At 35.6% G+C, this 12,900-nt stretch overlaps 8 protein-coding genes across 8 annotated transcripts, besides 2 other annotated features; 4 read left to right on the top strand and 4 right to left on the bottom strand.

Moving 5' to 3' along the window:
- Positions 1-488: 488 nt before the first annotated feature.
- TVAGG3_0471060 (glycine-rich protein family) lies at positions 489-1,217 on the top strand (the record flags this gene model as incomplete). Its single annotated transcript, XM_001580561.1, has 1 exon — positions 489-1,217. One exon carries the CDS (start codon positions 489-491, stop codon positions 1,215-1,217), a length of 729 nt encoding a protein of 242 aa, XP_001580611.1.
- Positions 1,218-1,594: 377 nt separating this feature from the next.
- On the bottom strand, positions 1,595-1,756 carry TVAGG3_0471070 (uncharacterized protein; the record flags this gene model as incomplete). The annotated part of the gene is made up of 1 exon (XM_001580562.1): positions 1,595-1,756. One exon carries the CDS (start codon positions 1,754-1,756, stop codon positions 1,595-1,597), a length of 162 nt encoding a protein of 53 aa, XP_001580612.1.
- A 94-nt stretch (positions 1,757-1,850) lies between these two features.
- Positions 1,851-2,570, top strand: TVAGG3_0471080 (glycine-rich protein family; the record flags this gene model as incomplete). The annotated part of the gene is made up of 1 exon (XM_001580563.1): positions 1,851-2,570. The coding sequence occupies one exon, from the start codon at positions 1,851-1,853 to the stop codon at positions 2,568-2,570; it is 720 nt and encodes a 239-aa protein (XP_001580613.1).
- A 975-nt stretch (positions 2,571-3,545) lies between these two features.
- On the bottom strand, positions 3,546-3,704 carry TVAGG3_0471100 (uncharacterized protein; the record flags this gene model as incomplete). Its single annotated transcript, XM_001580564.1, has 1 exon — positions 3,546-3,704. The coding sequence occupies one exon, from the start codon at positions 3,702-3,704 to the stop codon at positions 3,546-3,548; it is 159 nt and encodes a 52-aa protein (XP_001580614.1).
- Positions 3,705-3,801: 97 nt separating this feature from the next.
- Positions 3,802-4,521, top strand: TVAGG3_0471090 (glycine-rich protein family; the record flags this gene model as incomplete). The annotated part of the gene is made up of 1 exon (XM_001580565.1): positions 3,802-4,521. One exon carries the CDS (start codon positions 3,802-3,804, stop codon positions 4,519-4,521), a length of 720 nt encoding a protein of 239 aa, XP_001580615.1.
- Positions 4,522-4,775: 254 nt separating this feature from the next.
- TVAGG3_0471110 (histidine acid phosphatase) lies at positions 4,776-5,948 on the top strand (the record flags this gene model as incomplete). Its single annotated transcript, XM_001580566.1, has 1 exon — positions 4,776-5,948. One exon carries the CDS (start codon positions 4,776-4,778, stop codon positions 5,946-5,948), a length of 1,173 nt encoding a protein of 390 aa, XP_001580616.1.
- Positions 5,949-6,234: 286 nt separating this feature from the next.
- On the bottom strand, positions 6,235-7,708 carry TVAGG3_0471120 (glycoprotein 38 family; the record flags this gene model as incomplete). Its single annotated transcript, XM_001580567.2, has 1 exon — positions 6,235-7,626. The coding sequence occupies one exon, from the start codon at positions 7,624-7,626 to the stop codon at positions 6,235-6,237; it is 1,392 nt and encodes a 463-aa protein (XP_001580617.1).
- An 84-nt stretch (positions 7,709-7,792) lies between these two features.
- Positions 7,793-9,096: a mobile genetic element.
- On the bottom strand, positions 7,873-9,000 carry TVAGG3_0471140 (Mariner transposase; the record flags this gene model as incomplete). Its single annotated transcript, XM_051235500.1, has 1 exon — positions 7,873-9,000. One exon carries the CDS (start codon positions 8,998-9,000, stop codon positions 7,873-7,875), a length of 1,128 nt encoding a protein of 375 aa, XP_051093324.1.
- A 357-nt stretch (positions 9,097-9,453) lies between the features above and the next one.
- Positions 9,454-12,297: a mobile genetic element.
- The last annotated feature ends 603 nt before the right edge of the window (positions 12,298-12,900 follow it).

A 12,900-nucleotide genomic window follows, 5' to 3' on the forward strand; every position in this document is an offset into this window, starting at 1 on the left:
TCATATTTACTCTACTTTTACTACATTTTAAGTCATTTTTAATATGATTAGTTTGAAATCGTTTCTAGTATACAATACTATCATATAGATTATTAGACAAATTAAATCATCAGACCAATGTTAGTGAAAATAAGCTCACAAAGACATATACATTCGATTATCCATGTGAATCAAATTTTGAATGTACGGATTATGAAATCAAATTTAAGCCCGGCGTCTATAAATTTGAACTATATGGTGCTTCAGGAGGCGCTGCTCCAAACCATACATCATCATACATTGATGAAAATCTAAATTGCATAAGTCAAGATATTGTAAATTTTCTTCATGGAAACACGAAATGCAGGAAAGTTGGTAACTGAGGTGGTGCAGGCGGCTATATCTCAGGTATCATCAAACTTTTACACCCTATAACCGCTTTTGCGACGATAGGTGGTCAAGGAAATTTTTCATACAATTATAAAACTAAAGATTATGATGTTATTAAGATGATCAAAGGCGGCTACGGTGGTGGAGGCTATTCCTTTAACTACTTTTTAGCTGATGATGATTATGGCGCTGGAAGTGGCGGCGGTCAAACCGCTGTCAAATTTTTGTCAAATGACCTTTGGCATCGTGTTATTGTTGCCGGTGCTGGAGGTGGTTCTGATAATATCAATCCAATCGATACATATAATAGAAGAAATGATGGATCAGGAGGATCAGGAGGTGGCTTTACAGCACAAGGATATTGGGCAGATGGGGTCTTAAACTCAGAAAAATTAGCCAATTCCACTTATGGATTTACATTTGGATCTGGCGAATCAGCCCAAAAAGAAGGGTCGAAAAATCCAAACGGAGTTACAAGTGGCATTAATGGAGTAGATAAATCAGGTTCCGGAAGCGGTTGGTTCGGTGGATTTGCAGGTCATAATGGAGATGGTGGATCTGGGGGAGGAAGTTCGTGGGCACTCTCGAAGAATGCAATCATCCCTCAAGGAAACATTACAGCAACAGATAGCTTTTACAACTTAAATGATAGTCGCCCATATTCATTCAGTCTTGCCGATGGATATCTCTTCAGTGATGTCAAGACATATCCTGGCATCTGGGAAGGCAACGGTCGTCTTGTCATCACAATTCTGGACAGCATCATCTATCCTTCTTGTGTTTCTATCAATCGCTCACACTTTTCATATTTCCTTTTATTTATTTTATTTTTCGAAACTCACTCATAACAATAATAATAAAAATCGTTATTCTTGAACTTTAACGTAATCCTCGTCTTTTCCCCAAGTTTATCACGAAATTTGTCAAATGAATTAGAAAAATTCACTGAACATGAATTAAAACTTTTAATATATATATAAAATATATATCATTTTCTCTTTTGAAATTGTTTTTTAAACAAAGTATATCATTTTTATGTAGAGATTTCAAATCAGGTCTAATATTCAATATTATCCTATAGTTTATTAGACAAAAACAAATATGAGACTAATGTGAGCGTCAATGAGCTCACAAAGACATATACATTCGATTATCCGTGCCCAACAAATTTTGAATGCACTGAATACGTCATTGAATTCCGACCAGGTGTGTACAAATTCGAGCTTTATGGCGCCTCTGGTGGTGGCTTACCAGGAAGGATATCGTCATATATTGACAAAGATGATAATTGCATCAACGATGCATTCGTCTCTATTGCCAATGGAAATGCGAAATGCAGCATAACAAGAAGCCGTGGTGGTGCGGGCGGGTATATATCTGGCATCATTAAATTATCTAAACACATCACTGCTTACGCTACTATCGGCGGCCGAGGAATATACGGTCGCACAGTTGAATATTCAACCTTTGATCGTGATAAGATGGTCAAAGGTGGCTATGGCGGTGGCGGCTATGCAACAAATTTCGCAACCTATGATCTTAATGATGGCGCAGGAAGCGGAGGTGGTCAAACCGCTGTCAAATTCCTGTCAAATGACCTTTGGCATCGAGTGATAGTAGCCGGTGCTGGAGGCGGTTCTGACAATTCATATACAATTGGAACTCAAGATGATGGCTCAGGAGGATCAGGCGGTGGCCTTACTGCACAAGGATACTGGATCAATGGCGTTTATAATTCATCCAGATTAGCCAATTCTACATTTGGATTTACATTTGGATCGGGTGAATCAGCCCAAGAAAACGGATCAAAAAATTTAGATGGTGTTACAAAAGGTGATGGAGGATATGATAGACCAGGTTCAGGAAGTGGCTGGTTTGGAGGATTTGCAAGTCACAACGGAAATGGAGGTTCAGGAGGAGGAAGCTCGTGGGCACTATCAGCAAATGCAATCATCCCTCAAGGAAAAATTGAAGTTCGAGATAGTTTTTACAATCTAAATGATAGTCGCCCATATTCATTCAGTCTTGATGATGGATATCTCTTCAGTGATGTCAAGACATATCCAGGTATCTGGGAAGGCAACGGTCGTCTTGTTATCACAATTCTTGACAGTATCATCTATCATTCTTGTAATTCTTTCGATCGATCCCCCTTTTCATATATTCTTTTCATTAATATGGAATTCGAAACTAACGCATAACACTAATAATAAACAATCATAATGTTCTATTTTTGAAACAATATCATTTTTCTAGCTGTATAAACATCATTTAATAAGTGCAGACTTTGATTTATTAACTCACGTATTTTAACAACTGAATTTGTGAATGATCTTCTCAATTTCTTCAATACATTCTGCACAATTGACATTCATATATATTCTACTTTGACTACATATCAAATCATTTTTAATCTGATTAATTTGAAATCGTTTCTAGTATACAATACTATCATATAGATTATTAGACAAATTAAATCATCAGACCAATGTTAGTGAAAATAAGCTCACAAAGACATATACATTCGATTATCCATGTGAATCAAATTTTGAATGTACGGATTATGAAATCAAATTTAAGCCCGGCGTCTATAAATTTGAACTATATGGTGCTTCAGGAGGCGCTGCTCCAAACCATACATCATCATACATTGATGAAAATCTAAATTGCATAAGTCAAGATATTGTAAATTTTCTTCATGGAAACACGAAATGCAGGAAAGTTGGTAACTGAGGTGGTGCAGGCGGCTAAATCTCAGGTATCACAAAGGTGAAATGGTTATTCGGTAATTCTAGATAATTGGAATTAGTTTTCTTGAATCTTTGTTTTAACCCTTACTTTACTGCCATAAGTTTGAACTGGGAGCCTATATCCAATAAATTGGAATTAATATATTAGAATAACATAAGTTAAAACTTGAAAATGTATTAAGCATATATCATTTTCTCTTTTACGATCGATTATTTTAACAAAACAATTCATTTTTATTAAGAGATTTCAAATCGCATTTAGTTATCAATATTATCATATAGTTTATTAGACGAAAACAAGTATAAGACTAATGTGAGCGTCAATAAACTCACAAAGACATATACATTCGATTATCCATGCCCAACAAATTCAGAATGCACCGAATACGTCATAGAATTCCAACCTGGTGTCTATAAATTTGAACTTTATGGGGCATCTGGTGGTGGCTTCCTAGGAAGGATATCATCATATATTGACAAAGATGGCAATTGCACCAATGAAGCAATAGTTTCACTTGCCAATGGTAACACGAAATGTAACATAACTGGAAGTCGTGGTGGTGCTGGCGGATACATATCCGGCATCATTAAATTATCCAAACACATCACTGCATATGCTACTATCGGCGGCCGTGGAATATACGGTCGCACAGTCGATGCTCAAACCTATGATCTCGATAAGATGGTCAAAGGCGGATATGGCGGTGGTGGCTATGCAGCTAATTTCAAAGGTGTAGACGATACTGATGGTGCGGGAAGTGGCGGAAGTCAAACCGCTGTCAAATTTTTGTCAAATGACCTTTGGCATCGTGTGATAGTGGCTGGTGCTGGAGGTGGTTCGGAAAACGAATTTGCATATGGAAATTCAGATGACGGCTCAGGAGGATCAGGTGGTGATTTTACAGCACAAGGATATTGGGAAAATGGCGTTTATAATTCATCCAGATTAGCTAATTCTACATTTGGATTTACATTTGGATCTGGAGAATCAGCCCAAGAAAACGGATCAAAAAATCCAAATGGAGTTCAAAGCGGAAGTGGATTTTCTGATAGACCCGGAGCTGGAAGTGGTTGGTTTGGTGGATTTGCAGGCCATTCAGGAAATGCAGGTTCAGGAGGAGGAAGTTCGTGGGCAGTCTCAAAGAATGCAATCATCCCTCAAGGAAACATTACAGCAACAGATAGTTTTTACAACATAAATGATAGTCACCCATATTCATTCAGTCTTGATGATGGATATCTTTTCAGTGATGTCAAGACATATCCTGGCATCTGGGAAGGCAACGGTCTTCTTGTTATCACAATTCTTGACAGCATCATATATCCTTCTTGTGTTTCTATCAATTGCTCACACTTTTCATATTTCCTTTTATTTATTTTATTTTTCGAAACTCACTCATAACACTAATAATAAACAATTAATAACAACAGTCTTAATAAATAATAATAAACAATCAACATGAGCGTTCAACCCTTGTGACATGAGCAGTCAACGCCAGGAAATATTTTTGATAAATTATGAATTGGCATTATTGGTCTTCGGAATTACCGTTTCAAATGGAATTTAAGAGATTTATGCTCTGCTAAGCTGTAAACGAAACCTATTATTAATATTCACCCTGATCTGAATAGAAAAAAGTGACAATTTTGTTTTAAATGATTCCTTTTCTTTTCTCTTTAGGTTTTTCAATTCATCCTTCATGTAAAGCACCAACAAAATTCCCAGAACCACTTAATTCATCATTTATTCCAAAATACGCTCAAATTTTACTCAGACATGGCGCTAGAACACCAATCGTTAAATTTCTTTCATTAGACAAACGCGGAGTATGGCAATGCGACAGTGCAGACGCATATGCATCAAGAATTGAAGCAGCTCCACTTGTTCATCCACGTAGAATTCGGAGAATTCTCGACCAACGTCTTGCCGAATTCCCAGCAAACTGCCAGATGGGTGATCTTACAGTAGAAGGCATGACAGAGCATGCAGAACTCGGAGCAGCCTTTAATAAATATATTGTTAATCAACTCAAGCTTCTTCCAGATTACTTAGATCCAACACTCATCCAAGCACGTGCTACATGGTACGAAAGAACATACCACTCCTGCATCTCATTCCTCAAAGGACTTTACCCAATTCAGGATCCAAACGAAGTTGTTGATATTACAGTTGGCACAAAGGACTTTGACGTTGTCCATCCAACAAAGGATATGTGCCCAGACCTCGCAGACCTCAGAAACCGCTATTTCAACTCAGATGATTACAAACAAATTTACAACGAAGTTTTACCAGTTGCAGAGCCACTTTACACATTTACAAACACTTCTGATAAATCTCCAGAAGGTTTAGAGAAGATTTGCGATTGGGCAATCACTTATTACTGCAATGAGCAAGATTTGACTGAAATCATCACAGATGACCTCGTAGCCAAATGCAGAAAGCTCCAGATCGCTCATTTCTACAAATTGAACTTTTTCGACAAAGAAAAACTCGCAATCGGCGCCGCTCCAATTTTCCGCGAAATCTTCAGAGTTATGGACCAATCCCTCAACGAAGAATCTACTACAAAGCTCAATATCATCAGCGCTCACGATTCTGTCATCGCATTCGTTTTATCAGCTCTCGGAATAGGAAACGACTTTACAGATCCACCTCCATACGCTTCATACATCGTCATGGAGGTCTACATGCTCAACCAGGAGCCTTACGTCAGATTTATCTACAATGGCGAGGTTCTCGACCTCGGTGACGGCCAACAAGTCATGAAACTCCATAATTTCAGACAGAAATTAGATCCTTACTTGCAGCAGTGTTTAACACTCCCATGAAAAATATTATTTTATAATAAAAGTTATATTTGATAAAAATTTCCTATTATTTCCATCAGAAAATTAATATTCTATACATTTATTTAATCTTTACTTTTGAATTTTTAAAAGAATTATCAAAATCAGCTATAATATAATGACTCAATTTTACCTTGACAATACCCTCTATAATTTTTGATCAATCTTTAATTAAAATAATAGATTTTGTTAAATCAAAGCTAATTTCTGGTATAAATAATAAAATTCATATTTTACTAAGAGTTAAATTTTAATGTTTAGTCAAGATTTAGACTTTTTCGCCTGATCCTGATTCGTTGTTTTTAGACTTCTTCCTAAAAACAAAGAACCAAACGAGAATACAGATGATTGCAATAAAAGCAATAACACCAATTACAATTCCTACAATTGCTCCAGTGCCAAGACCACCATTATTGGCAACACTCTTTAAACTGCTGTTTCTGGTGTTCTCTTTCAGTTCTTCCTCTGTTTTAACTCCAATAGGAATATCGAAGAGAATATCATCTGGGAAAAGAGATTCTTCTGCCTCTTCTGTTGATTCCTTTACTTTGTTAATATTGATTTCAACATTGACTTCACCTGGTTCTCCTTCCATATCTGGATTTAATGTTGCCCAGATCGTTTTTCCTTTGAGCTTTTTCTCACCAGATTCACCTGCACTGTTACGAAGAACGCCGATAACTTTTTCATGATCTGTGGTGACTTCTATTTCTTTATTTTGTGTACTATGTGATTGAAGTATCAATGATTTCGATGATTGTTTCGTAAACTGAAGCTTTTCTTTCATGTTGAGAGAATTCTTTGTTGTGAAAACAGAACTCAATGTTCCTTCATTTGTAGATTGAGGTTGATTAATCGAAATAACATGGACTTTACATTCCTTTGTTGAATCGGAACAATTTATAACGCTTAAATAATTTCCTGCAACACTGAATGGATTCTCTACTTCTACTGGTTTCTCTTGTGGATTTGACAAATTGTGAACTGTAGCTTTGAATTTGTCTTTTGATGCATAAACAAAACTTCCTTGTGTGCATACAGACTTGCCAGCGCCAATTGTAACAATCTTACTGATAATATCCATTTTTATTATTTCATCACACGGTAAATTATCAGGTAAAAATGTTTCACCTGGCCAGTTTGTGAAGATATTTTGATGATCTCTTGAATATGCTTTAATTTGATCAAGTGTGTAAGCTCCTTCCTCTGGAAGAATATAGAAAATATCATCTCCAAAAGGATTTGAAAATCCTTCCAAGACCGGAGCAGATGAATTTGTTTCACAATTAATCTCTAAACTTTTTGATGACACTCCTTCAGTTGTAAAATTTGGGACAATAGATAGGTAAATAATGTTTCCGCTGGAGATATTTTCTCCACTTTCAATTATATAACCATTATTTACAAAGGCAGAAACTAGAAAATTTTCTTCTTTAATAGTAAATTTTAGTGGAATATCATTTTGAGCGCACATATGAAGTAATTGATTTGGTGAAATCGTAATATTTGTTTTGAAATTTCTTAATGTGGAAAAAATTCCATAAGAATGAATAGAAAAAGTTTCGATTGATTTATGATATGACATTTGAATTCCAAAGAATGAAATAGTAATTTGCTGATTGAGGTCTGTTGGAGTGATTTTAATTCGTGTAGAATTCATTAATGTACTTATTACTGATGGATTTGGAACATTTTCATGTAATTCTCCATCTATAGCTTCTTTTGCTGGTAAACCACCATATGATGGCTCTGATTCTTGAACGAATTTATAAGAAGCTTTAAAATCTTTATCAGCCTTTATAAAAACAGATCCTTCAATACAGATATAGGGTGTCCAAAGGTGTGTTTAGCACAAACCTGAATACTGCGAATAGAAATAAACAAGTTACATATATATAAAGTTTATTTAAATATAATCACCATTGGATTCAATCACGCGTTCGCAGCGATCGATCCAGGCTTCAAAGACACGCTTTAAATCATCATGAGAAAATTGCTCAAATTGCTCTCTTACAAAATTTTCAAGATCATCTGGACTCGCGAATTCGCGTCCTTCAGCTCTCTTTTTTAGCGTGCCGAATAAATAAAAGTCAGAGGGTGCAATATCAGGTGAATAAATTGGGTTTGGAACAACTTTGACATTGTTTTCCAACAAGTAATTCATTACCTTATGACTTTTGTGAACTCTTGAATTATCAAAATGAATTGCAAACTTTTGTTTTTGTTGTTTGGATTTCTCAAACTCATCAGAATTGATAATTTGAGTAAGAACATTGTCAATTAGATACTGAGCATTCATCGTATTAGGTTTTTGAAGAATATCAATTGCGATGATGCCATTCACGCCCCAAAAAACCGACAACATCATCATTGGTGTGTCAATTTTTTTCTTCGGGAATGTTTGCGGATTTTCATCCTTCGGGATCCACATGATTTTGGCTTCTGTTGCATATTGAAACCAAGACTCGTCCCCTGTTACTAAAAAGCGAAACTTCTTGGATTGATACGCACCCAATATAGAGAGGAGCTCTTTCGAAGATTGGACTCTAGATTTTTTTTGAACTGAATTAAGGTTGTGCGGAACCCAACGTGTATACGCTAGTTTGTAGTTCAAATAATTGTGCAGATAATAACTGACTGTTGTACGTGGTATCTTTGTCATCTCCTTTATCCTTCTGAGTGATGCTCTTGGGTCTTCATCTAGCGCTTGAAGAATTGCTTTGATTTTTCTTTGATCCGGCGATTTTTTGTCAATTTTTATGATGGGCGCCTTTTTGTTCATGAAGTGATACATCCTAACATGATACGTTACAGTGGAATAGCTAGGAGCATCCATACCGAAGCATTTTACCAATGTCTCGTAGATTTTTTTACAGTCTTTGCATTTTTTTGCAAGAGCGAGGATGTTTTCTTTATGATTCATTAAAAAAATGAAAAAAATCCCGCCAAAATTTCCCGCGAAACCGCCTCTTGTCTCAAAATTCATTTTATATCCCGGCATGACGCCAAAATACAACATACTCATCATATACATATATTCATATTTTTTATTATATATTTATAATCAGCATATATCTCCTTTAATAGTCTCATATAGAGCGCTGTGCTAAACGCACCTTTGGACACCCTATAGTAGATTTTCCATCTAAAGTGAGAGTTTTTGTTCGTCCAGCATAAATTCTTTCGGTATTTTGATTGTTACATCTGTTGTGCATGAAAATTCGGTTCACTTCACTTCTGACAAAAAGTGACAAGTTTACATGACAAAATATATAGGGTATTTTTTTTAAAAGTAGTTATCTTTATATATAAAAATAAAACTTTTGATATATTTGAGTAAATGATTTATTAATTTATTTATTTTTTTTAAATCAAATCATATAAATATATATATATATAATAGTGAAATAGAACAAGAGATAATTATTGATGATTAAATTGTAGACGAGGATAAAAGTTTAGATAAATTAATAAAATTAGTGTGGAATCAGACAAAGTTTCCCGCTGTTTGGGAAGGAATTGTTGGCTATGATGTACTGATTCATGATCAGTACATCATAGCCAACAATTCCTTATACAAAGTTCAAAAAACTTGGGTGCAATCAGTTCTGATTGCACCCAAGTTTTTGAACTTTCTCGAGGGAATGAAAGGGTAAGAGGTATACATTATGAATATATACCTCTTACCCTTCCATTCCTCTCTGACAGCGGGAAACTTTGTCTGAATGTTAAACTATTCAGACAAAGTTTCCCGCTGTTTGGGAAGGAATTGTTGGCTATGATGTACTGATTCATGATCAGTACATCATAGCCAACAATTCCTTATACAAAGTTCAAAAACTTGGGTGCAATCAGTTCTGATTGCACCCAAGTTTTTGAACTTTCTCGAGGGAATGAAAGGGTAAGAGGTATACATTATGAATATATACCTCTTACCCTTCCATTCCTCTCTGACAGCGGGAAACTTTGTCTGAATGTTAAACTATTCAGACAAAGTTTCCCGCTGTTTGCGAAGGAATTGTTGGCTATGATGTACTGATTCATGATCAGTGCATCATAGCCAACAATTCCTTATACAAAGTTCAAAAACTTGGGTGCAATCAGAACTGATTGCACCAAGTTTTTGAACTTTCTCGAGGGAATGAAAGGGTAAGAGGTATACATTATGAATATATACCTCTTACCCTTCCATTCCCTCTCTGACAGCGGGAAACTTTGTCTGAATGTTAAACTATTCAGACAAAGTTTCCCGCTGTTTGGGAAGGAATTGTTGGCTATGATGTACTGATTCATGATCAGTACATCATAGCCAACAATTCCTTATACAAAGTTCAAAAACTTGGGTGCAATCAGTTCTGATTGCACCCAAGTTTTTGAACTTTCTCGAGGGAATGAAAGGGTAAGAGGTATACATTATGAATATATACCTCTTACCCTTCCATTCCCTCTCTGACAGCGGGAAACTTTGTCTGAATGTTAAACTATTCAGACAAAGTTTCCCGCTGTTTGCGAAGGAATTGTTGGCTATGATGTACTGATTCATGATCAGTGCATCATAGCCAACAATTCCTTATACAAAGTTCAAAAACTTGGGTGCAATCAGAACTGATTGCACCCAAGTTTTTGAACTTTCTCGAGGGAATGAAAGGGTAAGAGGTATACATTATGAATATATACCTCTTACCCTTCCATTCCCTCTCTGACAGCGGGAAACTTTGTCTGAATGTTAAACTATTCAGACAAAGTTTCCCGCTGTTTGCGAAGGAATTGTTGGCTATGATGTACTGATTCATGATCAGTGCATCATAGCCAACAATTCCTTATACAAAGTTCAAAACTTGGGTGCAATCAGAACTGATTGCACCCAAGTTTTTGAACTTTCTCGAGGGAATGAAAGGGTAAGAGGTATACATTATGAATATATACCTCTTACCCTTCCATTCCCTCTCTGACAGCGGGAAACTTTGTCTGAATGTTAAACTATTCAGACAAAGTTTCCCGCTGTTTGCGAAGGAATTGTTGGCTATGATGTACTGATTCATGATCAGTGCATCATAGCCAACAATTCCTTATACAAAGTTCAAAAACTTGGTGCAATCAGTTCTGATTGCACCCAAGTTTTTGAACTTTCTCGAGGAATGAAAGGGTAAGAGGTATACATTATGAATATATACCTCTTACCCTTCCATTCCCTCTCTGACAGCGGGAAACTTTGTCTGAATGTTAAACTATTCAGACAAAGTTTCCCGCTGTTTGCGAAGGAATTGTTGGCTATGATGTACTGATTCATGATCAGTGCATCATAGCCAACAATTCCTTATACAAAGTTCAAAAACTTGGGTGCAATCAGTTCTGTTTGCACCCAAGTTTTTGAACTTTCTCGAGGGAATGAAAGGGTAAGAGGTATACATTATGAATATATACCTCTTACCCTTCCATTCCTCTCTGACAGCGGGAAACTTTGTCTGAATGTTAAACTATTCAGACAAAGTTTCCCGCTGTTTGCGAAGGAATTGTTGGCTATGATGTACTGATTCATGATCAGTACATCATAGCCAACAATTCCTTATACAAAGTTCAAAAACTTGGGTGCAATCAGTTCTGATTGCACCCAAGTTTTTGAACTTTCTCGAGGAATGAAAGGGTAAGAGGTATACATTATGAATATATACCTCTTACCCTTCCATTCCCTCTCTGACAGCGGGAAACTTTGTCTGAATGTTAAACTATTCAGACAAAGTTTCCCGCTGTTTGCGAAGGAATTGTTGGCTATGATGTACTGATTCATGATCAGTGCATCATAGCCAACAATTCCTTATACAAAGTTCAAAAACTTGGGTGCAATCAGAACTGATTGCACCCAAGTTTTTGAACTTTCTCGAGGGAATGAAAGGGTAAGAGGTATACACTATGAATATATACCTCTTACCCTTCCATTCCCTCTCTGACAGCGGGAAACTTTGTCTGAATGTTAAACTATTCAGACAAAGTTTCCCGCTGTTTGCGAAGGAATTGTTGGCTATGATGTACTGATTCATGATCAGTGCATCATAGCCAACAATTCCTTATACAAAGTTCAAAACTTGGGTGCAATCAGTTCTGATTGCACCCAAGTTTTGAACTTTCTCGAGGGAATGAAAGGGTAAGAGGTATACATTATGAATATATACCTCTTACCCTTCCATTCCCTCTGACAGCGGGAAACTTTGTCTGAATGTTAAACTATTCAGACAAAGTTTCCCGCTGTTTGCGAAGGAATTGTTGGCTATGATGTACTGATTCATGATCAGTACATCATAGCCAACAATTCCTTATACAAAGTTCAAAAACTGATTTTCATTTGGCAGATCCACTTCTTGTCTTTCCATTTTTTTTGAATCAATTTATACAAATAAACATATAAAACACAAAATTATTATTTTATAATATAATTCTTAGATAATACATCCGATATGTAAAGTGTCAAAAATGAATTGAACCGAATTTTCATGCATTACAACATCCATCAATAGGCGTAATCTCAGAAAAAGAGTGAATGAAAAAAATTGCAAACATCAAAATGATGGGAATGAAACTTTCGTAAATTGAGAATATTCAATTTTGAATATGTTTTGAATTTATAGTTCTGAAATATCTAGATCTACATAATATTAATATTAAAAATTAATAATAATGAAAATTTTCAGAGTGAAACCTCAAAATGATATTGAATAGAGTATCTCAAAATCAATAAAAGTGACTCAAAAATTTTGAAGCCCACACATATTGATATTAATATATATCATATGTAGATACAGATTTTCTGATATGTTTTTTAAAAGTTTTTTCATGTCTCTCTCAAAATTGAATGAATAGTAATTATAAAATAACAATCTCATTATTTCTTCTTATCGCATTATATATTTTAATAAAATATAATTTACATATTGAGAAG

Source organism: Trichomonas vaginalis, chromosome II, assembly GCF_026262505.1.
Source record: "Trichomonas vaginalis G3 chromosome II, whole genome shotgun sequence".
NCBI lineage: Eukaryota > Parabasalia > Trichomonadida > Trichomonadidae > Trichomonas > Trichomonas vaginalis.